The 27,245-nt window shown below is 43.1% G+C and overlaps 1 protein-coding gene across 1 annotated transcript in view; it reads right to left on the bottom strand.

The window, feature by feature from the left end:
- The window catches only part of LOC137340688 (Golgi apparatus membrane protein TVP23 homolog A-like), a 53,442-nt gene extending 50,417 nt beyond the window's left edge, over nucleotides 1-3,025 (bottom strand). Inside the window, exons 1-2 of the mRNA XM_068003348.1 lie at nucleotides 2,807-3,025; nucleotides 2,532-2,614 (exon numbers count right to left, since the gene is read on the bottom strand). Coding sequence (XP_067859449.1) covers nucleotides 2,532-2,614; nucleotides 2,807-2,815 — 92 coding nt within the window. The 5' untranslated portion in view covers nucleotides 2,816-3,025. The remainder of the gene's footprint in view (nucleotides 1-2,531; nucleotides 2,615-2,806) is intronic.
- Nucleotides 3,026-27,245: the final 24,220 nt, after the last annotated feature.

Genomic DNA, 27,245 nt, shown 5'->3' with positions numbered 1-27,245 from the left:
TGGTTACAAGACTAGAGAAACTGGTCCTCTTCATTGGGTTTCAATTGCCTCCAGTTTCAATGAAGTAAATGCAGGGAGCTTGTCGCATTTTTTGTGCTCTGGAGGTACTTTTACTCTTGTGCTTTGACATCAGATTCTAGCATCTCATTTTGGTAAAACAATCTCTGCATGCCTCACTCCTGGTTCTATACCGTATGACAGGAGCTGATCTCTACAGGCACAATGTGCTCTACTGTGGAATACAGAAGTCGAGTGCAAACATGTGAATTGGCTCCCCGTATTCACGTGTATCCCGTTGAAACCGGAATCCTTAACCCGAGTGCATATTCATATTCAGAGCTCCACATTTTGTGGGTCTATGAAACAGTCAGATACTCCTTGACCCTCATGTCATTTACAATTAGGAGTGCAGTCAATGGAGGAAGAAACTCATGTCTACCTGCAGCTCACTCCTATATAGTGTAAAAGTGCCCTGGGTCTCCACATTACACAATAGAGCCCAGTGTGGCTACAGAGACAGGCTCTCGATGGGCAATGTAAAAGTAGAACAGTGCATCACTTGAGAGATTGCTCCACCAAAACAGGAGTCTAAAACCTGATTTTTGAAATGCAGAAGAGTATATAGTCTCTATGTGGAAAATTGGATAAATATTTGAAGCAGAGGAAAATACAGGGTTATGAGGAGAGCGCAGGTAGTGGAATTAGTTTTGGATTGCTTTAGCAAAGAGACGACACAGTGAAGATGGACCAGTAGCCTTCCCCTGTCGTAAGCTTGTATGGTTCTGTGAAACCTCCTATACCAGAGTTTGAATGACAGCAGGAATCTTTTTTTAAAAAAAAAAGTTGCTAGTGGAACAATATGAGAAAAAGTAACCAGTATCCATTATTTGTTTTAGATCAGGAATAACTCAGCTCCCTTTCTCTGAAGCCGATTCGTCATTCTCCCGTATCTGCCAACAAACAAATAGAGGGCTGTTAATTGACAGTTGAACTGTCACCCTGACAATTGGTGCTGCAGGGCTGCCAGTGCACAAACACAAAACAGAGTGCATCAGAGATAATGTATACCATTAGCCAGGCACAATGTATAATATTACATTGACAGGATAAGCAAATAAACAAGCTATTACAAAAGTAGGCTGATTGAGTGCCAAATGTAAATTTCATGTTTAGTGCAATTTAAACCCAAAAGTAGCAACCCATCGGTAAAGTGACTACACAAGTGGGCCCAACAGTGAAAACACAAACTGACAGTTGGACAATCAATATAACGGAAGAAAGATGTTTCTGAACAAAATAACAGTGATCATTTTGGTTTAAAAATGTAATTGATTTTTAAAAGTATTGTACATCACAATATAAATCAAATTAAATGCAGATTCACACTTATATTGGTTTACTATCCAACTTACTCTTGCTAATCATAAATTTCACTCATCACATTTCCCCACTGTTGACTGCTCTGTTCACACTAGGATATGACTTTACAGATAGGGAAAAATACAATTCAAAACAAGAGCTGTCAAATTGGGTAAACACATACATCACATTTTAATACTAAAATAAGTAATACTTCACAGATCTTAGAGTGGAGCAAGTGACAGTGACCAATTGGGAGGAAAAAGATAGAAGGTAGCAGAAGACAGCATAGAATCTGAAAGTCAACATTAGGGGAATGTAAGCAGCAAGTTACCAACAGCATAAGTGACACAGACTACAAACCCACAAACAAAAAGGAGCCACGTTTATTCTTCAGTCTGAGCTATATGAAAATGGATTGAGTTTTAAGCTAATTGAGTGATTGTCACACTCTCCCAATCAGTGATTTTTGATAGTCAACTCACTATGCTTTCCACTTTTAAAAAATGTATTCATAGGATGTGGGTGACACTAGCAAGGGTGCATTCATTAGCCATTTCTATCTGCCCCAACAACTGAGTGGCTTGTTAGACCACCTCAAAGGGCATTAAGAGGACTGGTTTTATGTGCAGACTGGTTTTATGTGCAGACCAAACTAGGTAGAGGTGGCAGATTCTATTCCTTGAAGTACAATAAGAAACCAATTGGGTTTTTACAAAAATCCAGCAAACAGACGTGGCCATTTTTTCCAATGCCAGCCCACAAATTTACCAAAAATATTGAATTCAATTCACAACTTGCCATGATGGGATTTGAACTCACAACCACATCCCAACCTGCTGAACCAAACTATAGCTTTTTCCAAAATTCTACCTGCCAAATCTTACCCATTTGTTTTTTTTTTAAAAAGGCAATCTATACAGGTCATTCTTAAAAGTAAACACGTCATCACAAGTGTTTGTAATCATTTTTGCTCTTTTCAAATTGCATAAACCTCACTCTCTGATTTTGACACAGATGCGAAATTATGAATTTTAACTGAAATTATAATGGAAACTATCTGAGAAGAACTGAACTGAAGCTTCTCCTTTTCCGAGCTGTCCCCGGCACAGAGGCCGGTGTTTCCGCGGCCACACCTGGCTCAGGTGGCCGGGGCCCCAGCGCCGTTTTACCTGATCCTGTTTTTCCTCAGCGCCAGCTCCTCCTCCTCGGTGCCGAAGTCCAGGGACACGTCCTCAGTGTCGTCGACCAGCGCCTGAAGATGATGAAGAAGAAACCAGTTTTAAAAATAAATAAAACGAGGACCCGCATCAACCTTTGCCGGGGGACGGCGAAACCCTCCTCCGTCGGCGGCGAGAAGATAACTGCGAACGGGCTTCGATAGCGAAGGGAGCCAGCCCGCCAGCCCGCCCGCCCTGGTTGCCCGACAAGGCCCTCTCTTCCTTACCTGCCTCATGGTCCACCCGCGCTCGGCTCACGGTCGTTGCACGACGGCGGCTGACACCTTCTGCCAGGCCCCCGGGTCTGTTGCTAAGGGCTGGTGCGACCGTCAAATATATCCGGGGCGTTGCACAGCGCCAGAGCCAAGGGAGCAGGAAAAATGCTGGATTCACTGCAACTCTGGGAAAGGCATCTGTCCTTTGCATCCCCGACCCCGGTCACTGACTTCACCTACGCTCCCTTGCATTGCCCGTTAAAGGCATAGTTTCAAGCGTTCAAAGATCAGAGTATAGAAGATTGAGGGGGTGATCTGACTGAAGGTGTTTAAAATGTTAAAAGGATTCGATAGGGTAAATGCAGAGAACCTATTTCCTCAAGAATGAGGGGACATAATCTTAAAATTAGAGCTAGGTCATTCAGGAGTATGAATTTTTTGTTAGTTAAGGATATCAAGGGATTATGGAGCAAAGGTGGGTAAATGGAGTTGAGGTACAGATCAGCCATGAGCTAATTGAATGGCAGGGTCCAGGGACTGAATGGCCTACTTCTGTTCCTAAAATGTTATATATTCATTTGGGGGGGAAAAAGACTGTTTTTAAAGGATAAGAAAGAAGATGCTTCTAATAAGGTTTGCTAATAATACTAAGCTATGTGATGGGATGACTAATACAAGAGAGGTTGATGGCCTTCAAAGGTATCTGGAGAAAATGGGCTGCTAAGGACTGGCAGATAGGTCTTAATGTGGATAAAAGTAAGGTATTGCATATTGAAACAGCAAATGCAAAACATGTATACTGTACATGATGATTAGCAAAGGTGAAAAATTATTTGGGTGTGATTATTGACTGAAAATTTCTAGTCAATGTGACGCTATTCCCTACAAGCACCTTAGTACAATCTTTCCTGCAATTGCATGTTTGAATCTCTCCACTCAGGTTTCCGCCCCTGCCACAGCACTGAAACATCTCTAATCAAAGTTACAAATGACAACCTCTGTGATTGTGACCATGGTGCACTTTCACTCCTCTTGACCTCTCTGCAGCCTTTGACACAGTTGACCCACCCATCCTCCTCCAACGGTTCTCCTCCATTGTCCAGCTGTGGGACTGCCCTTGCCTGGTTCCACTCTTACCTATCAAATCATAGCTACAGCATCTTCTGCAATGGCTTCTCATCCCGTCCCTGCACTGTTATCTCTGGAGTTCCCCCCAAGATCTGTCCTTGACCCCTCCTATTCCAAATCTACATGCTGCTCCTTGGTGACATCATCTGAAGACATGGGATCAGCAGATGACATTCAGCTCTACCTCTCTACCAACTCTCTCAAACCCTCCACAGCCTCTGTGTTTTAAGACTGCTTGTCTGGCATCCAGTCCTAGATAAGCCATAATTTCCTCCAGTTAAACATTGGTAAAACCAAAGCCATCATCTTTGGCCTCTGCCACAAACTCCATACCCTCGCCACCAATTCCATCCCCCTCCTAGCCACTTTCTCAGGTTAAACCAGACTGTTCACAACCTCGGCGTCCTATTTGGCCCCAAGCTGAGCTCCCAACCCCATATTTTCCCCATCACAAAGACCACCTACTTGCACCTCCAGAACATTGCCCCCATCTCTGCCCCTCCTCAACACATCTGCTACTGACGCCCTCATCCATACCTTTGCCACCTCCAGACTCGACTACTCCAATGCTTTCCTGGCGTGCCTCCCATCCTTCACCCTCCATAAACTTCAGCTTGTCCAAAATTCTGCTACTTTACCAGTATCCCATCCCACAGCAAGTCCCACTCACCCATCACCCATGTGCTCGCTGACCTACATTGATTCCCAGTCCCTTAATGCCTCAAGCTTAAAATTCCTATATACTATTCCAGATTCTAATTCTATATTTAATTTATGTAACTACATGGAATCCATTTGCCCTGAAGATTTCACAGATATCAAGACTGGATGACCTTCTGTTCATCATTGATGGGGGAAGCAATTTTCTAATTGAAAAACTAGCTCGCCCAAATGCTCCATGGGTATATCCAGTGAGCAGTTAAGCCATATAGACAAGGAAGGTCCCAGGATTGATCATCAATCTGTGCTGAGTTAGCTGATTTCAGCCAAGATAGCAGTATCAGTATTACAATTGCCTGGCACTCTAAGTTAGGGAGGGGGAAATCAGCCTGGATTCCTGGTCCTGATTGCCATCTAGCAATCCCTGCTTGAAGTGTATGTGTATGGATGTCTGCCCAGAACAGGGCCAGACTTGGCAGAGATGGCCCCTGCAGTTGAACAGTGTGCCAACACTCACTGTCACAGGTCACACTGAATAATGGCAACTTTGATGAGGTACAGGAGGGGCAACGAGGCCCATGGAGCTATACCCTACCAAGTGGTTCACACCTTCAGGAGTGGCAGCAAAGGGGAGGAAATTGGCTGAGAAAATTGCTGAGTAAAATGAATTTAAAGAAGGAAAGAACTTTACAAAATTAAATCTGTTCGTAATTTAAATAATGTATTCGCGATGAATTATATGTATTTTCTATTTCAAAATAATATATGTTGCTCTTTTCTGTGTGTTGTACTGTGGATTGACAGGCAAGGTAACTTGATGAATGCCGATAGTCATCATTTTTGAGTGCTTTGTTAACTGCTAATTTTTGAAGAAATAAACCCCAATTTTATTGAAGTGATTGGGTTCATCTTTTTTTTTATTCGTTCACGGGATGTGGGCGTCACTGGCGAGGCCAGCATTTATTGCCCATCCCTAATTGCCCTCGAGAAGGTGGTGGTGAGCCGCCTTCTTGAACCGCTGCAGTCCGTGTGGTGACGGTTCTCCCACAGTGCTGTTAGGAAGGGAGTTCCAGGATTTTGACCCAGCGACAATGAAGGAACGGCGATATATTTCCAAGTCGGGATGGTGTGTGACTTGGAGGGGAACATGCGGGTGGTGTTGTTCCCATGTGCCTGCTGCTCTTGTCCTTCTAGGTGGTAGAGGTCGCGGGTTTGGGAGGTGCTGCAGTGCATCCTGTGGATGGTGCACACTGCAGCCACAGTGCGCCGGTGGTGAAGGGAGTGAATGTTTAGGGTGGTGGATGGGGTGTCAATCAAGCGGGCTGCTTTATCTTGGATGGTGTCGAGCTTCTTGAGTGTTGTTGGAGCTGCACTCATCCAGGCAAGTGGAGAGTATTCCATCACACTCCTGACTTGTGCCTTGTAGATGGTGGAAAGGCTTTGGGGAGTCAGGAGGTGAGTCACTCGCCGCAGAATACCCAGCCTCTGACCTGCTCTCGTAGCCACAGTATTTATATGGCTGGTCCAGTTAAGTTTCTGGTCAATGATGACCCCCAGGATGTTGATGGTGGGGGATTCGGTGATGGTAATGCCGTTGAATGTCAAGGGGAGGTGGTTAGACTCTCTCTTGTTGGAGATGGTCATTGCCTGGCACTTATCTGGCGCGAATGTTACTTGCCACTTATGAGCCCAAGCCTGGATGTTGTCCAGGTCTTGCTGCATGCGGGCTCGGACTGCTTCATTATTTGAGGGGTTGCAAATGGAACTGAACACTGCAGTCATCAGCGAACATCCCCATTTCTGACCTTATGATGGAGGGAAGGTCATTGATGAAGCAGCTGAAGATGGTTGGGCCTAGGACACTGCCCTGAGGAACTCCTGCAGCAATGTCCTGGGGCTGAGATGATTGGCCTCCAACAACCACTACCATCTTCCTTTGTGCTAGGTGTGACTCCAGCCACTGAAGAGTTTTCCCCCTGATTCCCATTGACTTCAATTTTACTAGGGCTCCTTGGTGCCACACTCAGTCAAATGCTGCCTTGATGTCAAGGGCAGTCACTCTCACCTCACCTCTGGAATTCAGCTCTTTTGTCCATGTTTGGACCAAGGCTGTAATGAGGTCTGGAGCCGAGTGGTCCTGGCGGAACCCAAACTTAGCATCGGTGAGCAGGTTATTGGTGAGTAAGTGCCGCTTGATAGCACTGTCGACGACACCTTCCATCACTTTGCTGATGATTGAGAGTAGACTGATGGGGCGGTAATTGGCCGGATTGGATTTGTCCTGCTTTTTGTGGACAGGACATACCTGGGCAATTTTTCCACATTGTCGGGTAGATGCCAGTGTTGTAGCTGTACTGGAACAGCTTGGCTAGAGGCGCAGCTAGTTCTGGAGCACAAGTCTTCAGCACTACAGCTGGGATGTTTGATCCAATGACGAATAATATAGTGCTGATATTATTGATAGTATTATAGTAAAATAAATAAAGACCACACTTAACTGCCATTCAAAAGAACATAAGAAATAGGAGCAGGAGCAGGCCATATGACCCCTCGAGCCTGCTCCGCCATTCAATAAGATCATGGCTAATCTTCAACCTCAACTCCAATTTCCTGCATGATCCCCATATCCCTTGATTCCCCTAGAGTCCATAATCTATCGATCTCAGCCTTGAATATATTCAATGATTGAGCATCCACAGTCCTCTGGGGTAGAGAATTCCAAAGATTCACAACCCTCTGAGTGAAGAAATTCCTCCTCATCTCAGTCTTAAATGGCCGACCCCTTATCCTGAGACTATGCCCCCTAGTTTTAGACTCTCCAGCCAGGGGAAACAACCTCTCAGCATCTACCCTGTCAAGTCCCCTCAGAATTGTATATGTTTCAATGGGATCACCTCTCATTCTTCTAAACTCCAGAGAATATAGGTCCATTCTACTCAATCTCTCTTCATAGGACAACCCTCTCGTCCCAGGAATCAATCTAGTGAATCCTCGTTGCACCGCCTCTATTCATAATACTCTTGGGATACTTTGTAGTCTTTCTGGCTTGAAATGCTCCCTGTGTTCATCATCAACCACTAATTCACAGAGTCAGTCAGTTCTGGAATGTTTTCTCCCAGAACGACACTTAAGTTTCTTCTATATTTCAGTTCTCACCTGCCATAAGCGGAGATAATGCGATGACCAGTATCAGCAAATAGAAATTATATATTTTCAAAAAATATTAGTAAAGGAAAAAGTACATTTCTACGCGATAAGTTGCTTTGGTCTGCTTGTCATTTGTAAAGATGTTACTCACCTATAGCAACGCCCTTCTGCAGCTCTGGTACTTTGTGCTGTTTCAAATGTTATTGTACTTTGCAGATTGCAAAGTCCTGGCTGCGACCTAAATATTGGACTCACCCAGTTTTTATCACTTGCTTATCATTCATACATGGTATACCGAAACCATGCCTGCCTTTGATGCCGCATTTCTTTTTGTACATTCCTGCTTACTGGGTTGACTAATTCCTGAAGTTACGTGGATAGACTGGAAAAGCTGGGATTGTTCTCCTTAGAGCAGAGAAGGTTGAGAGGAGATTTGATGGAGGTGTTCAAAATCATGAAGGGTCTAGACAAAGTAAATAAAGAAAAACTATTCTCACAGGCAGAAGGGTTGTGAATTAGAGGACACAGGTTCAAGGTGATTGGCAAAAGAACCAAAGGCAACATTAGGAAAAACTTTTTTACACAGCGATTGGTTAAGATCTGGAATGCACTGCCTGAAAGGGTGGTGGAAGTAGGGTCAATTGTAGCTTTCAAAAAGGAATTAGATAGGTACCTGAAGGAGAAAGATTTGCAGGCTAAGGGGTAACAGCAGAGTGGGGGGGTGGGTGGTGGGACTAGCTGGATTGCTTTTGCAGAAAGCTGGCGCAAGCTTTATGGGCTGAATGGCCTCCTTCTGTGCCGTAACCATTCTATGATTCTACATTGTCAATCTTCCCTTGCCCTATGTTATTCGGGCCACAGCTGAAATAGTGAGCAAGGCACTTACTTCCAGAGTCCGCTAGTGCCACTTTGTAATTGGTACACGAAGGTGGACAAGTGCACCCTCTCTCATGACCACAAACCTGCTGTTTTGTGGAAGGAAGTGTTGCAATGCCAACGCAATGGACATTTCAACATCCATTGGATGCATTCCTGCTTACTGGGCTGACTAATTCCTGAATTCGATAGACAGTGTGCTAGTAGGTAGAAATAATGGCCCAGAATTTGCTGCAAAAATAACGGCGCGTTCACAGCACACGCTGTTATTAATGTGTAAAAAAAACAGCAATTTGTGGTGAAGAAGAGATACGCCATGAGTTGCGAATCGCCAGAAATTGCTGGCCAACTAAACGTTAGAACTGAAAGGAAACAAAGAAAGCACTGATTGGAAAGTGCTTTACTGGATGCAAATGTCACTGATTGAGAATACACGGGCTAGTAACTGGCTGGCAAAGCAAGAAATGTTTCTGACCAGCAGAGAGGAAGATCATCAAATCAGATTTGTTGTGAATTGCTGTAAAATGTATAGCTTTCATATGTAGACAGCAGCTGCCTTCGGTTCCTGAATTTCATGAATTAAAAAGCAATCTAAAGCCTGGGCAGGAAGCTGTCTTATTCCTATGTTTAGGTGTCATGTTCCATAGGCAAAAAAATAGAACTACACATTTTCCTGCATGTAATTTGGTGATATTTTAATAAACTTTGTTTAAATAATCAGATGTCCAAGCTGCCACTTCAGAGCTTTGCTAACCATTCAAATCCTTAAATTTCATTGGTTAAGCAGATAGACTATTGGTCCCGTCGCTCACCAAGGTCCCAGATGTTGCGTTGACCCCATTGACTTCCAGCAATTTGCAGGGCAAAATTAATTGGAGCTGAAGGGTGAGGAAAAAAAATCCAACGACACTTACCGCAAAATGCCCTACACCAGAAAATTCTGGGCCAAATGTGTTCTGCCCACGTTATACCAGTGGCACATGTTAGACGCTGTGGCATGCTGGAATTCAAAACGCATGCACAAACACATTTGCGAGTTAGGTACATTATAACTAAAGCATTTAAACCATTCTCTATTAAAAGTCACCAGATTCCATTCCTGCCATTGATGAATTCACAGCAGTCTAAACATTTGATGTTGGTTACCAAAATGTTCTGGTTATGTCACTAAAGAGTTGAGATGAATGATATTTGCACGTGTACAATCGGGATTTTATTTTCACTGGTGTGAGATGTGTGTGGGAAACTAAATATAACATGAATATTTATTGAATAAAACCCAATCTAGCATATTTTCTGAATTGGTGACCAAGGTGGAGAATTTGGGGATTTCCTTCAACGGCAATGTGGAAGAAGGGGAATTCTTTTCGAATAAAGGTGACAGAAGTACTTCTGGTCCAATAACAATAGAACTTTAATTGAGGAGGCGTAACTTAGGAAAGTTAACTGCTGCCGGGAATCACCGAACTAACTTGCTAAAGATTGGAGACAACAGACACTGCACCACAAAACATGAACCCTGCGCACTAACACGGTGAAACCGAGCCGTTAGCAGACAAAGAAGTAAGTATCTACTTTTGGAGTGACTATATGTAATTATATAAAAAAAATGCGTCGTTATTTCACCTGAGAACGTTTTAAAAATCCGACTTCAGTGTATAAATAAAATGGTTAATTACAAAATAAAATGTGCTTGCAACTAAAATCTGAAAAGTACACTTTTGAACAAGAAGTTTTGAAATGTATAAAATAGGCAAATGGACCATTTGACAGCAATAGTATAAAAAAGCGAAGGGGAGTTAGCGGTGCTTTCGAAAGAGACATTTCTTTGCGGGTGAGTTTCACAGAGGTGAATGAGACGGTGAGGGAAAGCGCCCAGCTTATTGTGTGACAGATTGGGATCGTGCATTCATTAAATTATTTCCTAATGCATCGGAGATATAGACACTGGTGAGCTAAGCGATTTGTAACGGTGTGCTAGTTCCTGCTTGAGGATATAGTAGACATGGAGATAAAGGTCGATCCCACTTTAGTTTTTTTTCAAAAATATGCTTTATTCATAAAATTTGTAACAATACATACAGTACAGTTGCCATATCATATTTCAAACGTAGACAATACAGATTATACAATTTGCAAGATACATAAAGTACATTCACATATTATTCAAACAATACAGTTACACATGGTCCATAATAATTACAGTTCATGACACTCTAGGGTTCCTCATTGCATTACAATCAATACAGCTTATCGATTACAGGTACATTACATTTCATTACATTCATTTGCTATTTTACATTCTGCCTGAGGGTTTTTTCCCTGATTCCAGGGAAGGCTCTAAACAGTGGCCTTTCCCCACAGAGCTTTTGCGGCAGCTGCCTCCAGCTTCAGTGCGTCCCTCAGCACATAGTCTTGGACCTTGGAATGTGCAACACTCGGTTGAGGACAGCTCCTTGCACTGGAAGACCAGCAAGTTTCCGGCAGACCAAAGGGCATCTTTCACTGAGTTGATGGTCTTCCAGCAGCAGTTGATCTGTCTCGGTGTGCGTCCCTGGGAACAGTCCGTAGAGCACAGTCCTGTGTTACGGAGCTGCTTGGGACGAACTTGGCATCTCTCTCCAGACCTTCTCCAGAAGGAGATGGGTGAGGGTCTCCTCCCCACTTTAGTTAAACACCCTGTAATGCACCTTCTCCAGCATCTTTATTTGAAGGTTTTCTAAACCCTCCTGTAAATCATAGCTTGAAAAACTGCATCCACCGAAAGTGAAAATAACTTTTTGTGCCAGCTAGTCCATGTTGCTCGACTTCAGCCAACACCAAGAACATGCTGTTAGCTTCAAATATTCCTCCCGATGTTTTCAAGCTTCAATGTATTTCAAAGTTTGCATTATGTCCTTATGTGTAGAACACTTTAAAATATAATTCTGTTAATTTTTAAAACCTTTAAAAAAAAATCGTGAGTGTCACGTGATATTTACGGGAATTTTATTTTGTAACCGAAAAGATGAAAGTTCTTTGTTTAAGAATGCAAAGCAGTAGACTTCCGCGAATCTTTTACCAATGACCCGTGTAGCAGAGGTACAGATTGAGATAATTTAATTCTATTGATTGTCCATGGTCGATTCAGAAACTAAAATAGGATTGCGTTTATTAATATTCCCCGTACAGTTATATACTGATACAGAATTTATATGGTTACAGGATAGCACTAAGAGTTTGTTTATTCGCAAGGTGTCTATTTGAACCTGTTTGTTTTTTTGTGGTTCTTGCACAAGGTCGGAGGCTTGTCCGAACCGACAGTAGTTTGAAGAGATCTAAACAAAATATTAAGTTTCACTTCACAAGGGCTTACCTCATGAAGTGAGAAGGAACAAAATAATACACGGGTTTAAACAATGAGTAGGCACCTTTAACATATTAAATATTTGTTTAAAAAATACAACGTAAAGCGATTTACTGAACAATTTAGTGTGCTTATTACAGGCTGATGAACCGACATCATAAACCATCGTATACCACTTAAAATCCAAATAAAACCCACCATAAACCTCCTTAAACTTAAACCCACCATAAAACATCTGAAGCCAGTTTTGAACCAGTGATAAAACATTTTTCAACTATTAAAATCCGATCATAAATCACAAAAAAATCACTGAATATAGCTTCAAAGAAAATAAGAGTAATAGGCAAAAGCAACTCTGAAGAGGAAGGTAGGCCGCCCTTCAAGGATGGATGAAAGTCTCAGCACCAGAACTGATTTTCAGATGAGGTGCAATATAATGAACACTAATCCTCGCCTTTTAACAGTGTGTAAACCGTGACTGAGTCCATCAACCCAATTTTGTTAGGTGAACGGTGGGGAAAGATGAATAACTGACGTTCAGTGGTTAGAAGCAATGTGCATTTTATTAGAGAAATCTCAGTAAGATGCGAGTGGAAACACCTCTAACCGACCGAGAACATTTAACACCTTTTTTTGTCTCATTGCTTTTCTCAGTATTGAATATAAACAGACATTTAAAGGGCCCTCTTCCATGACTCCTTCATTTTAGACAATGTATCTCATTTCTGCAATTGACACACGTGTCACTTTCTTCAGATAACTGATATTTCATATTTCATTTCTGTCCGTGTGCCTGTTTAATCTCTAAGCGACTCTTTTTAGCGTTCAACATGTTTCCAGGTGGTTTGCAAAGTATTTCCAAGGGCAATGTTCTTCTGATAATCTACTGTTGACCTGTTTCAGATCCACACCATCCACATCCCGGATTCACATTGAGAAATGGGACTGTCGGGGAAATAAAGTGCCAGAATGGCATTTCTGTAATTTGAACATTTCATACTGGGACAGGGGACGGGGTGTTCATGAAAATGAGAACAGAAAGGTTGGGTTGAATCTGATCTGAATGCTTGACACTGCAGCGAGGCCCTAATTTTTAAATATAGGTCCGTCTTTCTTATTTGGTTCTCTTCTCTGGAGCTTAAAGGTAATTTATTTAAACTTCTGCCACGAGCTTTAAAAGTCTTTAGAAATAAGCTTCTCCGAGTAAAGTTCCTTAACATAAAAAAAAATCCATTTTGGGAGAACAGAAACCGTGGATGAACCAAAATGAAGAATCAGCTCTTTCTTTTGGCGACAGTCCCGATTGTTTACATGCAGTGAAAAGATTTAAGCGGAAGGGGCCCAACTGGGCTCAATTTAACAATGACCAAAATTCAAGTCTATGTTGCATCTTTATCAATAAAATGATTTGTAATTACAATCAGAAAATGAAATTTGTGCCAGTTAATTTTTTTAAAAATGCCTAATTAAAAAAAAATATTCTCTGCGTTCCTTTTGTGTCCTTCCCTTACCCTAGGAATTAATTCCTGGCTCAGAAGGTGGGTAAATCACCTTCTCTTAGAGCTCTGTAACCATTCAATGGGAGTTGCACAGGAGAGGACTGGATTGTATGATTTTGCCTCCTCTTTTGTAGGAAAGAGGCCAGTGCCCAACAATTAATACAGATTGTGCTGGCTTATTCAAGATCAAGAATGAGGATTCAAGAGCGCCACCTTGAGCTGGGGTAAAAAGTATTGCCAGTTTGAATGGGGGATAGAAGAGGAATACCAGCTTTATCTGGGTTGGAGGGGAGAAAAGTGCCTGTTTGAATTGAGGAGGAAGAGGGAGAAGAGTGCCAGTATGACCTGCAAGACTTGGATGAGGAGAGAGTGTCACTTTGAAAGACTGGGGAATTAGATAGGGTACAGTGGCTCTATGAACCTGGGCAGGAAGTGAGGTTGAGTATGGGAGAGTGACTGTTAATGTAACTTTTGGGGAAGTGATATTTTGGCTGTTACGTTTAAAATCCAAATGTCGTTTCATTTTTTCCTTTCTTATCAGATTAAAAATCTATCAATTGTTAAGCATTAAAGTTAGGAACATAGGAACATAGGAACAGGAGTAGGCCATTCAGCCCCTCATGCCTGCTCTGCCATTTGATAAGATCATGGCTGATCTATGATCTAACTCCATATACCTGCCTTTGGCCCATTTCCCTTAATACCTTTGGTTGCCAAAAAGCTATCTATCTCAGATTTAAATTTAGCAATTGAGCTAGTATCAATTGCAGTTTGCGGAAGAGAGTTCCAAACTTCTACAACTCTTTGTGTGTAGAAATGTTTTCTAATCTCGCTCCTGAAAGGTCTGGCTCTAATTTTTAGATTGTGTCCCCTACTCCTAAAATCCCCAACCAGCGGAAATAGTTTCTCTCTATCCACCCTATCTGTTCCCCTTAACATCTTATAAACTTCGATCAGATCACACCTTAACCTTTGAAACTCTGGAGAATACAACCCCAATTTGTGTAATCTCTCCTCGTAACTTAACCCTTGAAGTCCGGGTATCATTCTAGTAAACCTACACTGCACTCCCTCCAAGGCCAATATGTCCTTCTGAAGGTGCGGTGCCCAGAACTGCTCACAGTACTCCAGGTGCGGTCTAACCAGGGTTTTGTATAGCTGCAGCATAACTTCTGCCCCCTTGTACTCCAGTCCTCTAGATATAAAGGCCAGCATTCCATTAGCCTTCTTGATTATTTTCTGCACCTGTTCATGACACTTCAATGATCTATGTACCTGAACCCTTAAGTCCCTTTGGACATCCACTGTTTTTAACTTTTTACCATTTAGAAAGTACCCTGTTCTATCCTTTTTTGATCCAAAGTAGATGACCTCACATTTGTCTACATTGAATTCCATTTGCCACAGTTTTGCCCATTCACCTAATCTATCAATATCCCTTTGTAATTTTATGTTTTCATCTACACTGCTTACAATGTCACCAATCTTTGTGTCGTCGGCAAACTTAGATATGAGACTTTCTCTGCCTTCATCTAAGTTGTTAATAAATATTGTGAATAATTGAGGCCCCAGGACAGATCCCTGCAGTACTCCACTAGTCACATCCTGCCAATGTGAGTACCTACCCATTATCCCTACTCTCTGTCGCCTTTCGCTCAGCCAATTTCCTAACCAAGTCCGTACTTTTCCCTCGATTCCATGGGCTTCTATCTTAGCTAACAGTCTCTTGTGTGGGACCTTATCAAATGCCTTCTGGAAGTCCATACAAATAACATCCATTGACATTCCCCTGACCACTACTTTAGTCACCTCTTCAAAAAATTCAATCAGGTTTGTCAGGCACGACCTACCTTTCACAAATCCATGCTGGCTCTCTCTGATTAACTGAAAATTCTCGAGGTGTTCAGTCACCCTATCCTTAATTATAGACTCCAGTTAACCTGAATGTATCATTTCTAATGTAAAAATGCTAAGTTTTCCAAGGGAGAAAGCCCCTGGACCTTTCAGATATGGACCACCAATTTTGTGCCTTCGGCATTTGGATTTTCCTGTTGAGGCTTTCATCTGCCTACCTTTTTTTTCCAATGCAAAAAATGTTGGGTACACCTACAGCTGTCACAAAGCCCATGCAACTTGTTTCACATGTCAGAGGCTTATAAACAAGGCCATTCTCGAGTTGTCTGCTTTTTCGGCACTGTGTCAGCAATTTTTGAAGCTGTTGGTTTTCTAGATTGGCATATATGATTCTTGAGATCTTGGCAGGAACAAGGGAAGACTGATTGTTCCTTCTTGCACCCATATACGGGGGCCACATAGGCCATTCAGTTGGTGGTGCTGTAATTAAGACTGCAGGCTCAAATGGCTCTGGGTTCAGTTCATTTCTTTGCAAGTCAGTTTTCTCTCTGGCTTTTAAGCAGTGCAGCATTTGGTGTATTTTGCAGTATACTCACTTCTACTATTTCTGCTGAAGAATGTAATACATTCTAATGCACCAAATGAAGTATCAACTATTCCCAGATTCTCAGATCTCATGAGTTATACAATATACCTATTCCTAAATTTGCCATTACACCACTGCCCTTGAACACTGTTGACGCGTGTGGCTTAGGGTGACTAATGTACAAAAATGGAGAGAAAAATATAAGTGTAAATTTACAAAATGAAAGAGACCAAAGCAACTTTGTGAAAGAAATTTTATAATATTGCACAAAAAAAATCTAAATGTGAAATACATAAGCAGAAAATGTGGCTTTGTAAAAAATAATCTATGGTGTTACATCACATTTCATGGAAAAACCCTTTCCTTTTTTTTGACAAGTTAGCAACTGTTCTTTCAAAATGGAGAACTTTTAGTTTGGTGCATATGGTTAGTGTCTGTGATAAAGAAAAACACCCTGAACTATACATGGAAACAGGACATGAAGTCATAACGCAATGGAACAATATATTTAGCTGTCCATATCCTGCTTAATCTTCCAAAAGCAGAAGAAGCAAGTCCAATCCTTTTGATGTTTTCTTCACAACTTTCATTCTCTCACACTAACCCACCAAGATATACAAACTTTTCCGCCTGTTCAACAGCATCCCCTCCAACTATAATGTGTACATCTTCTCAATGCTTTCCAGGTGACATGGCCTTTGGCTTCTTTGTGTTCATCTGTAATCCAAATTTTCTACTTTCCAAGTACACCGTATCTGTCAGTCCCTGCAAATCTGTTTTAGATGTTGCTATAAGGTCAATGTCAGCAGCAAATCTGAGATTGTTTAAAATCTTGCCACATAAGGAGACTCCTCCAATATCATCTTTTAGTGCAAGATTCATTGCTGCTTCCAGTTCTAGATTAAATAAATCAGGCGGCAGTGTGCATTCTTGTCTCACCCCAGCTGGCGATCTAAACCATTCTGTCAGTTTCCTATCCACTCTAACAGTGCTCGGGGACTTGTTATAGATGTTTTCTACCAGTCTGATAAGTTTCTCAGGAATACCATACATCCTCAAAACATGCCATAATCCCTTCTCACAATACAATATCAAAGGTCTGCTTAGAATCTATGAAGCTGTTGTAACAATTATTACAATTGTGTTCCATAAATTTCTCCGAAAACTGTCTTATCATAACAGTACTTCATTCTGGTCTAAAACCAATTTGTTCTTTATGCAGTACCACTTCTACGTATCTTTTCATTCTCCTCTGCAGTGTCTTTGTAAATACTTTTCTAGGTGTACTCAGTAAGCTGGTTCCTCTGTAATTGCTGCATTCGTTGTTGTCTCCTTTTTTGAAGATTGGTATTATTATCAACTTTCCTCAGTCTTCAGGTACTTACTGTTCTTCATGAATGTTGTTAAACAGCCTTTGCATCACTTTCACCTGCCTGCAAAAACTCTGTAGTTATAATATCCATACCTGGAGCCTTATTCTTTTTCAAACTATCAATAGAAATCTTTACTTCATCTTCCAAGTAAACCAGCATCAACTCCCCTCCATTTGTACAGGGTGGTTTCTCCAGAACTGATTCATGCACCATGTTCTGTACATTGTGTGGACCTTCAGAATATTCTTTCCACCACTTAGGAACATAGGAAGAGAAGTAGGCCATTCAGTCCCTCGAGCCCGCTCCGCCATTTGATAGGATCATGGCTGATCTGTGATCTAACTCCATATACCTGCCTTTGGCCCATATCCCTTAATACCTTTGGTTGGCAAAAAGCTATCGATCTCAGATTTAAAATTAGCAATTGAGCTAGCATCTATTGCCATTTACGGAAGAGAGTTCCAAACTTCTACCACCCTTTGTGTGTAGAAGTGTTTTCTAATTTCACTCCTGAAAGGTCTGGCTCTAATTTTTAGACTGTGCCCCCTACTCCTAGAATCCCCAACCAGCAGAAAATTTCTCTCTATCCACCCTATCTGTTCCCCTTAATATCTTATAAACTTCGATCAGATCATCCCTTAACCTTCTAAACTCTAGAGAATACAACCTCAATTTGTGTAATCTCTCCTTGTAACTTAACCCAGAAACTTGCTGCTTGCTTGTTCATCCTCAATTATCTGACCATTTTGGTCTTTCACTGTAGCCATTTTAAGTTTGCAAGATTATCTTTGTTCTCTCATCTTCCGATACAGCCCCTGTGTTTTATTTATTTTGACGTATTCTTCTGCTTCTTTGCATTTATCCAGTTGTTCTTATCTCTCTTGGCTTGTAGCTTTATTTCTCAGGTTGACCTGTTGTATTCGGTCCTCAGAGTAGGATCTGCTTTTATGCTCACCCTAAGCTTTCTTCATTTTTCACTCAACTCAAGGATTTCTTCCCTTTTTTTTTATTCGTTCATGGGATGTGGGCGTCGCTGGCGAGGCCAGCATTTATTGCCCATCCCTAATTGCCCTCGAGAAGGTGGTGGTGAGCCGCCTTCTTGAACCGCTGCAGTCCGTGTGGTGACGGTTCTCCCACAGTGCTGTTAGGAAGGGAGTTCCAGGATTTTGACCCAGCGACAATGAAGGAACGGCGATATATTTCCAAGTCGGGATGGTGTGTGACTTGGAGGGGAACGTGCAGGTGGTGTTGTTCCCATGTGCCTGCTGCTCTTGTCCTTCTAGGTTGTAGAGGTCGCGGGTTTGGGAGGTGCTGTCGAAGAAGCCTTGGCGAGTTGCTGCAGTGCATCCTGTGGATGGTGCACACTGCAGCCACAGTGCACCGGTGGTGAAGGGAATGAATGTTTAGGGTGGTGGATGGGGTGTCAATCAAGCGGGCTGCTTTATCTTGGATGGTGTCGAGCTTCTTGAGTGTTGTTGGAGCTGCACTCATCCAAGCAAGTGGAGAGTATTCCATCACACTCCTGACTTGTGCCTTGTAGATGGTGGAAAGGCTTTGGGGAGTCAGGAAGTGAGTCACTCGCCGCAGAATACCCAGCCTCTGACCTGCTCTCGTAGCCACAGTATTTATATGGCTGGTCCAGTTAAGTTTCTGGTCAATGGTGACCCCCAGGATGTTGATGGTGGGGGATTCGGTGATGGTAATGCCGTTGAATGTCAGGGGGAGGTGGTTAGACTCTCTCTTGTTGGAGATGGTCATTGCCTGGCACTTATCTGACGCGAATGTTACTTGCCACTTATGAGCCCCAGCCTGGATGTTGTCCAGGTCTTGCTGCATGCGGGCTCGGACTGCTTCATTATTTGAGGGGTTGCGAATGGAACTGAACACTTATCCATTTATGTTTCTTAGTTTTTGAGACCCAATACTTGTTCTGCTGGTCTTAATATTCAATTTTTGATGGTGTTCCATGTCTCTTTTACATCCATCTCTTCAGATATTGCAGGTACGATGTACAGGTACAAACATCTTTGCACTTGTTTCTGATGTCAGGTTCTTTCAATTTATCCAGATCCCAGATTTTGGTTTTAAATGATTTTCCAGAAACTCTTATTCTCAGCTTTACCGATGCCAAAACTAACTTATGGTCAGAGCCAATATCGGTCGCACAGGATCTGCATGACCGAATACTTGATTTCCATCTATTTACAATTATGAAATCAATCATATTTCTTGTCTGCCCATCAGGTGACAAGTCCATTTTTTTTATGGCGTTCTTGGACAGAAAAGTGTGTTCGCCACCATCAGATTGTTACTTAGACAGAAAAAAAGTGACTATTCTCCTCTTCTGTTATCCTCACCAAATCCAAACTTTCCTCTAGTTCCATCCCATACGCTCCATTAGATCCCACTTTCGCATTGCTGTCTCCCATTATCAGCAACATGTCTTTTCCTGGAGCTGCTTCTGTTACCGTTTGGAGGTCTTTATAGAAGTAATCCATCTCTTCATCAGATGCTGCAGTTGTTGGTGCGTATAGCTGCATGATTGTGACTGCTTCAATTTTAGTCCTGAATCTAGCTTTTAACATAGTGCTTGCACAGTATTATGTTGTGATTCATTTGCTTTTTGTGTGTGACACCATCTGTAACAAATGGATATTAAGGGTAGCCAATTTCTACCTATGCTAAACATGGAAAGGAAAGTCATAAACATTAATTCCTTGCGTCGAATTCAAAAAGTGTTTTTAACATAGCACATGGTCAGGCATGCCTGTCTGCCATTGTGTTGGAAGCATGGGACTTTGTTTCCTTAGTATTACAGTATTCTCTGTTACCACAATGTGGTATATAAAGCACATTGCTTATTACTGATTAATATAGAAACCACCTAAGCAACTCTGCAATAATAGTTCTCTTTATGAAATTTGACCATAATAAATAGGATTCTTTATATTTCATTAGTAGAGGAATAATAGGAAGATAATTTTATACAGAGGAAATGCTACATTTGTTTTTAAAGTAGTTTTAGTGCTATCAAGTAGCACTTACTCACCAATAACCTGCTCAGTTTGGGTTCCGCCAGGACCACTCGGCTCCAGACCTCATTATAGCCTTGGTCCAAACATGGACAAAAGAGCTGAATTCCAGAGATGAGGTGAGAGTGACTGCCCTTGACATCAAGGCAGCATTTGACTGAGGGTGGCACCAAGGAGCCCTAGTAAAATTGAAGTCAATGGGAATCAGGGGGAAAACTCTCCAGTGGCTGGTGTCATACCTAGCACAAAGGAAGATGGTAGTGGTTGTTGGAGGCCAATCATCTCAGCCCCAGGGCATTGCTACAGGAGTTCCTCAGAGCAGTGTCCTAGGCCCAACCATCTTCAGCTACTTCATCAATGACCATTACTCCATCATGAGATCACAAATGGGGATGTTCGCTGATGATTGCACAGTGGTCAGTTCCATTCACAACCCCTCAGATAATGAAGCAGTCCGTGCCTGCATGCAGCAAGACCTGGACAACATCCAGGCTTGGGCTGATAAGTGGCAAGTAACATTCGTGCCAGACAATGACCATCTCCAACAAGAGAGAGTCTAACCAACTCCCCTTGACATTCAATGGCATTACCATCGCCGAATCCCCCGCCATCAACATCCTAGGGGTCACCATTGACCAGAAACTTAACTGGACCAGCCACATAAATACTGTGACTACAAGAGCAGGTCAGAGGCTTCCACCATCTACAAGGCACAAGTCAGTAGTGTGATGGAATGCTCTCCACTTGCCTGGATGAGTGCAGTTCCAACAACACTCAAGAAGCTCCACACTATCCAGGACAAAGCAGCTCGCTTGATTGGTACCCCATCCACCACCCTAAACATTCACTCCCTTAACCACTGGTGCATCTGGCGGCAGTGTGCACCATCTACAGGATGTACTGCAGCAACTCGCCAAGGCTTCTTCGACAGCACCTCCCAAACCCGTGACCTCTACCACCTAGAAGGACAAGGGCAGCAGGCTCATGGGAACAATACCACCTGCATGTTACCCTCCAAGTCACACACCATCCCGACTTGGAAATATATCGCCGTTCCTTCATCATCGCTGGATCAAAATCCTGGAACTCCCTACCTAACAGCACTGTGGGAGAACCTTCACTACACAGACTGCAGGGGTTCAAGAAGGCGGATCACCACCACCTTCTCGAGGGCAATTAGAGTTGGGCAATAAATGCTGGCCTTGCCAGCGACACCCAGATCCCATGAACGAATTAAAAAAAAGTTCTTTTACATGTTGCTAACATAGAATGTCACACAAATGCCAATTTCAAAGGAGGTGACTGAAAGGTGGCCTTTAGAGGTTAGTATATAAGGTAATAAACGGTGGAAACGGAACTCTACTTCAAACTAAATGTGACAGTGGGAAAGGGGGCATAGGTTCAAACTATGAAAAGACAAATTTAGGTTGCTTTGTGAGTGATCTGTTAAAGGATTGGTCTCTTGTACAATGAGGCTCGAGGGTGCTTTGTTGCAAAAGTATAAAGGTTTTATTAAGAAGTTACAATATAAGTAGTAAAGTTGTTAAATACAAGAATACAATTATAACTACTAAATAAGACGGTGAGATACAACCTGGCAAAGCTTTACACTGACAAGGTTCCGAGTTGATCACTCCCAGAGGCCCTTGTGATAACAATTGAGCAGTCTCGTCTTCGCTCCGAGAATATTCTAACATCTATGCTTTACGTCCAGCCTTATATACCTTAAACACCCATTAGTTCTTACAGGACCTTGAGCCTGCTTTGGGCCTGTATGTCAATCAGTTTCACTGTCTCCAAGCCAAGAAGCCATCTGTTGACTCTTGCACATCCCACAAGACAGAAACGGTCAACTAATGGTTTCCCTTGCCACGATCCTATAAACATGAGATAATAAATGGAGACAGGGTGTCTCATTACGTGGACACATTGAGGACGCACTATTATAACAAGATTTAAGCAATCTTTAGGTGAAGGTTGACAATATTCAGGAGGAAGCCTGTAAACTGCTTTTCTTATAGTCTTCTTCACACAGAGTGATCAATACAAAGAATCGATTTCTGTATAGCGTAGTGGAGGCAAAAACCTTGGAATCATTTAAGAAACAATTTGATGCCATGATGCGATGATTGTAGGGTCTTTCTGGATGGATGAGCTTAGATGGGTTGAATAGTCTTCCTCATCTGCATCTAACTTCTGAAATAAACCGTATTGACATCAATAAGAGTTTGTGCAGAAAGTATGAATATTTGTTTTCAGGTTCTCAATCACAGGCTATATTTTGATTGAACTGTATACAAGTTTAGTCAGCAAAGGGATTACAAAATCCATAGATAGTATTAATCATCCTTCATTAACTAAAATTACCACAAATTTACATTTTGCTTTTTGCAGAGTTTCGTTGGGTGTGTGCATTCTGAAGTATAACAAGTCATTCCACTTTCATTCCATATGTAGTAATATTTTGGATGGAGATTCTTTCCTCATACTTTAGACTTCTCAGTACCAGTACCACACCCAATTTCCCAGCAGAGGTGGAGTGTGCTTGAGGTTTCACCTGACTTTACTTTCAAAATGGTACAAGGGCCTACATGTATCAGCAAGCCTGTGGCCTTTATCTCTCTGTGCACCTGCAGATGGGAGCACATCCAATGTGCACCAACATTGCTAGGATACGGCTAGAGCTTTTTAGAATTATTATTTTCAATGTCACCATAGTGGTCATTATTCAGGTACCAGAATTACCTGTTCTGTGAGGGTGCCTGCCATTGTTGGGAGTTTCTGTATTGGTTTGATGGCCTATTTGGTACGTAGGAGATACAGGTTTCAGTAACAGTGGGCAAGGAATGTTACCAGTCTTGTAAATACAGGTGTGTGTAATGAAGAGATCATGACACAATAGAGTATTTGTATTATCACTTTGTATTGTGCGACGTCTTCAGTAACCCCTCAGATGGAGCGGCGCGTCGATAAACCTGGTCCAGACTAGACAGGTCCGTCCATTCCAGAATAGACTTCCTGTTTGTGTCCCCTACGCTCAAGGTCAGAACCACCAAGGTTACACCGGTGTTCTTCTCTGACCACTGCCTCCTACTGGCCGACTGTCACCTACTGGATGACCAGAGGGTGGGCATGGGTATATGGAAGCTGAACATGAAACTGTTGACCCCAGGAAACATTGAGAAACTAAAAAGGGATTACAAAGATTGGAGGACCGTAAAACCCCTCTTTGATTCCCAAGTGCCCTGGTGGGAAGCCATCAAGGTGAACATCAAGAGGTTCTTTATCCTCAAAGGTGTTCAGAAGGCGAGAGAGAGACAAAGGGAAATGTCCCAATTCCAGAAAAGCATGCAGAATCTGCTCCTGCTGCAGTCGATGGGGGTCGATGTCGGGGCGCAACTCAGAGAGGTGAAGGGCCAGCAAGCCTTGCTCTTTGCCTCCCAGATCATCTTCTGGTCCAGAGTCCGCTCCGTGGAGCAGGATGAGACTTGCTCGCGTTTCTTCTTCCGAAAGGTGCACAGAGAGAGCTCTGAAGGAAGAGGATGGCTCGGTCACGTCCTCGCAGCCTGACATACTGAGGATCTGCAAATTCTTTTATGCTGGACTGTACAACGTGGAGCCCACAGACAGCATGGCCTCCCAGTCCTTCATATCGTCTATCATGGAGGTTTTAGATGACAGCAAGCAGGAGAGTCTGGATCACCCGCTAACTCTGGATGAACTGACAAAGGCTGTCCGGTCCTTCGAAATGAGTAAAACTCCTGGAAGCGACGGCTTACCGGTCGAGTTGTACGCGGCTCTGTGGGACTGGACAGGCCCAGGCCTGCTGGAAGTGTACTGGGGTATGCTTCTGGCAGGCAGCATGTCTGAGTCCGTGAGGAAAGGTATCATCACCCTCATCTACAAGCAGAAGGGGGAGAGGGAAGAAATTAAAAATTGGCGACCCATCTCACTACTTAATGTGGACTACAAAATTCTGTCCAAGGTCATCGCCAATTGGGTGAAGTCAGCCCTGGAGGTGGTGATCCACCCGGATCAGACCTGCGTCGTACCCGGCAGGAAGATCTCTGATAGCCTGGCGCTGCTCAGGGATACGATCAACTACAGGACAGGGGGGTGAACACCTGCCTCAACAGCTTGGATCAGGAGAAGGTCTTTGACCAAATATCACACATGTAGATGATGGACGTGTTTTCCAAAATGGGGTTTGGGGAGGGAATCCGCAATTGGATCCAACTGCTCTACACAGACATTTGTAGCGCAGTTTCAATCAACGGGTGGGAATCGGAAAGCTTTCCGATCAAATCTGGAGTCAGACAGGGCTGTCCTCTCTCATCCACCTTGTTCGTGTGTTGCGTTGAACCCTTTGCCGAGTCCATCAGGAGGGATGCGGGCATAAGAAGGGTGCCGATCCCAGGCAGCGGAGGCACTCAGGTCAAGGCCTCCCTGTACATGGACGACATCGCCGTCTTCTGCTCGGATCAGCTGTCGGTCCGCAGATTGATGAACATCTGCGACCAGTTTGAACCGGCCTCGGGGGCCAGAGTAAATCGCAGCAAGAGCGAGGCCATGTTCTTTGGGAACTGGACTGACCGATCCTTTATCCCCTTCACCGTCAGGTCGGATTACCTGAAGGTTCTGGGGATCTGGTTCGGATGGGCTGGGGCGTGCACCAAGAACTGGGAGGAGTGTATTGCTAAAGTGAAGCAGAAACTGGGACTGTGGGATCGACAATCCCTCTCAATGGTGGGTAAGAACTTGGTCATCAGGTGCAAGGTGCTCTCAGTTGCTGTATGTGGCGCAGATCTGGCCCATACCTCACTCCTGCGCCATGACAGTCACGTGAGCCATCCTCCACTTTATGTGGAGATCAAAAATGGACCTTGTCCACAGGGACGTGATGTACAAATCTCCAGAGAAAGGGGGGAAAATGTACCCAACGCCGCCCTCATCCTGATGGCCACCTTTGTGTGCGACTGCATCAAGCTGTACATAGACCCTCGGTACACAAACACAAAGTGTCACTACGTGCTGAGGTTCTATCTGTCCCCGGTGTCGCGAAGGACGGGCTTGGCCATGCTGCCACGGAACGCTCCATCCAGTTGGATCGTTCTGTCCCACCCGTCCTTCATAGAAAAGATTGTGCAGAGAAATAACTTTGACCACAAGTTGATCAGGAAATGGTCCGCACATAACATCCTAAAGACCCTGCGGGAAAAGGAGATGGTGGATCCTGTTGGTTGGTTCCCCGAGCAGACTGTCAAAGTCACTTGGCAGAATGCCGCATCACCAGAACTTTCAAACAAGCACCAAGACGTAGCTTGGCTGGTGGTGAGAAGGGCCCTTCCTGTCAGATCCTTCATGCACCCCGGCGTCTCAGTGCCACCGCGCGCTGTCCCCGAGGAGGCTGCGGTGGGGATGAGACCGTAATCCATCTCCTTCTGGAATGTGCCTTTGCAAAGAACGTCGGGAGAGAGATGCAGTAGTATGTTCAGGTTCGCCCGAGCAGCTCCATAACACAGGACTCTGTGCTCTACGGGCTGTTTCCTGGGACACACACTGAGACAGACGTTAACTGCTGCTGGAAAACCATCAACTCAGTGAAAGATGCCCTTTGGTCTGCCCGAAACTTGCTGGTCTTCCAGTGCAAGGAGCTGTCCTCAACCAAGTGTTACAGACTGGCACATTCCAAGGTCCAGGACTATGTGCTGAGGGACGCACTGAAGCTGGGCGTGGCCGTCGCAAAGGCTTTGTGGGGAAAGGCCATTGTTTAGAGCCCTCCTGCCATTGTACACCGAGGGGCTGGAATCAGGGAAAAACCTCTCAGGCAGAATGTAAAATAACAAATGAATGTAATGAAATGTAATGTACCTGTGATGTATCTGTAATCAATAAGCTGTATTGATTGTAATGCATTGAGGCACCCTAGAGTGTCATGAACTGTAATTATCATGTACGATGTGTAACTGTATTGTTTGAATCATATTTGATGTGTACTTTATCTATCTTGCAAATTGTATAATCTGTATCATCTACATTTGAAATGTGATATGGCAACTGTACTGTATGTATTGTTACAAATTTTAAGAATAAAGTATATTTTTGAAAAAAAATTTGTATTGTCAGTTGCATCTCCCCTACTACCAATATCAAAATATAAAGAACAAATAATCGCATTTCCAAAGTCCTTACTGCAGTAAATATGATTTCTGGTCCCAACGCTGAGGCAGTGGCACCACAAGTGTACTGCTCACTGATTCAACAAAAAATCTAACCTTGCACTATATTCTGAGGTTGGACTATTTGCATATCAGTTACAAACTCTTTGCTTAGTGGGAGCACATCGAAAGGGAATGGGCAGTAAGTGCAGTCATAGAACCGATGAAATTTACAGCAATGAAGGCGGCCTGTTGGCCCATCGTTTCAACATCAGCTATTTATTGATCTATATGCTTTTATTTATCTATTATACGCTTTTCACGTCTTCAGGATGTCCCAAAGTGTTTCACATTAGATTACTTTTGAGGTGCAGTCACTATTGTTACATGGACAAACAACTTGTACACAGCAAGGTCCTGCAAACAGCAATAAAGATAAACAACCAGTTAATATGTTTTGGTGGTGTTCATTAAAGGATGAATATTGGCCAGGACTCATCTTCACATAATACTATGAGATCTTTTGCATTCATCTAAAAAGGTAGACAGTACCTCTGTTCAACATCTCATCCAAAATACACTAGATCCAACATTACCTCCGTACTAAACTCTAAGGGGTAAAAATTGGTCATCATTGCACCCATTTTGTGGAATAAAAATGGGGCCAAAAACAACCAATCTTACAGGGCTATGTCCTGCGCCCCAAGGACGCCAGAAAAACGTCCAAAGCCATATTGACCTTGGATGATTTTCACGTGTCCGGGACGGCTGCCTAAAACAGGTGTTTGTCCC

Source organism: Heptranchias perlo, chromosome 22 (genome assembly GCF_035084215.1).
Source record: "Heptranchias perlo isolate sHepPer1 chromosome 22, sHepPer1.hap1, whole genome shotgun sequence".
NCBI classification, from domain to species: domain Eukaryota; kingdom Metazoa; phylum Chordata; class Chondrichthyes; order Hexanchiformes; family Hexanchidae; genus Heptranchias; species Heptranchias perlo.
This window is presented reverse-complemented; position numbering and strand designations above follow the sequence as displayed.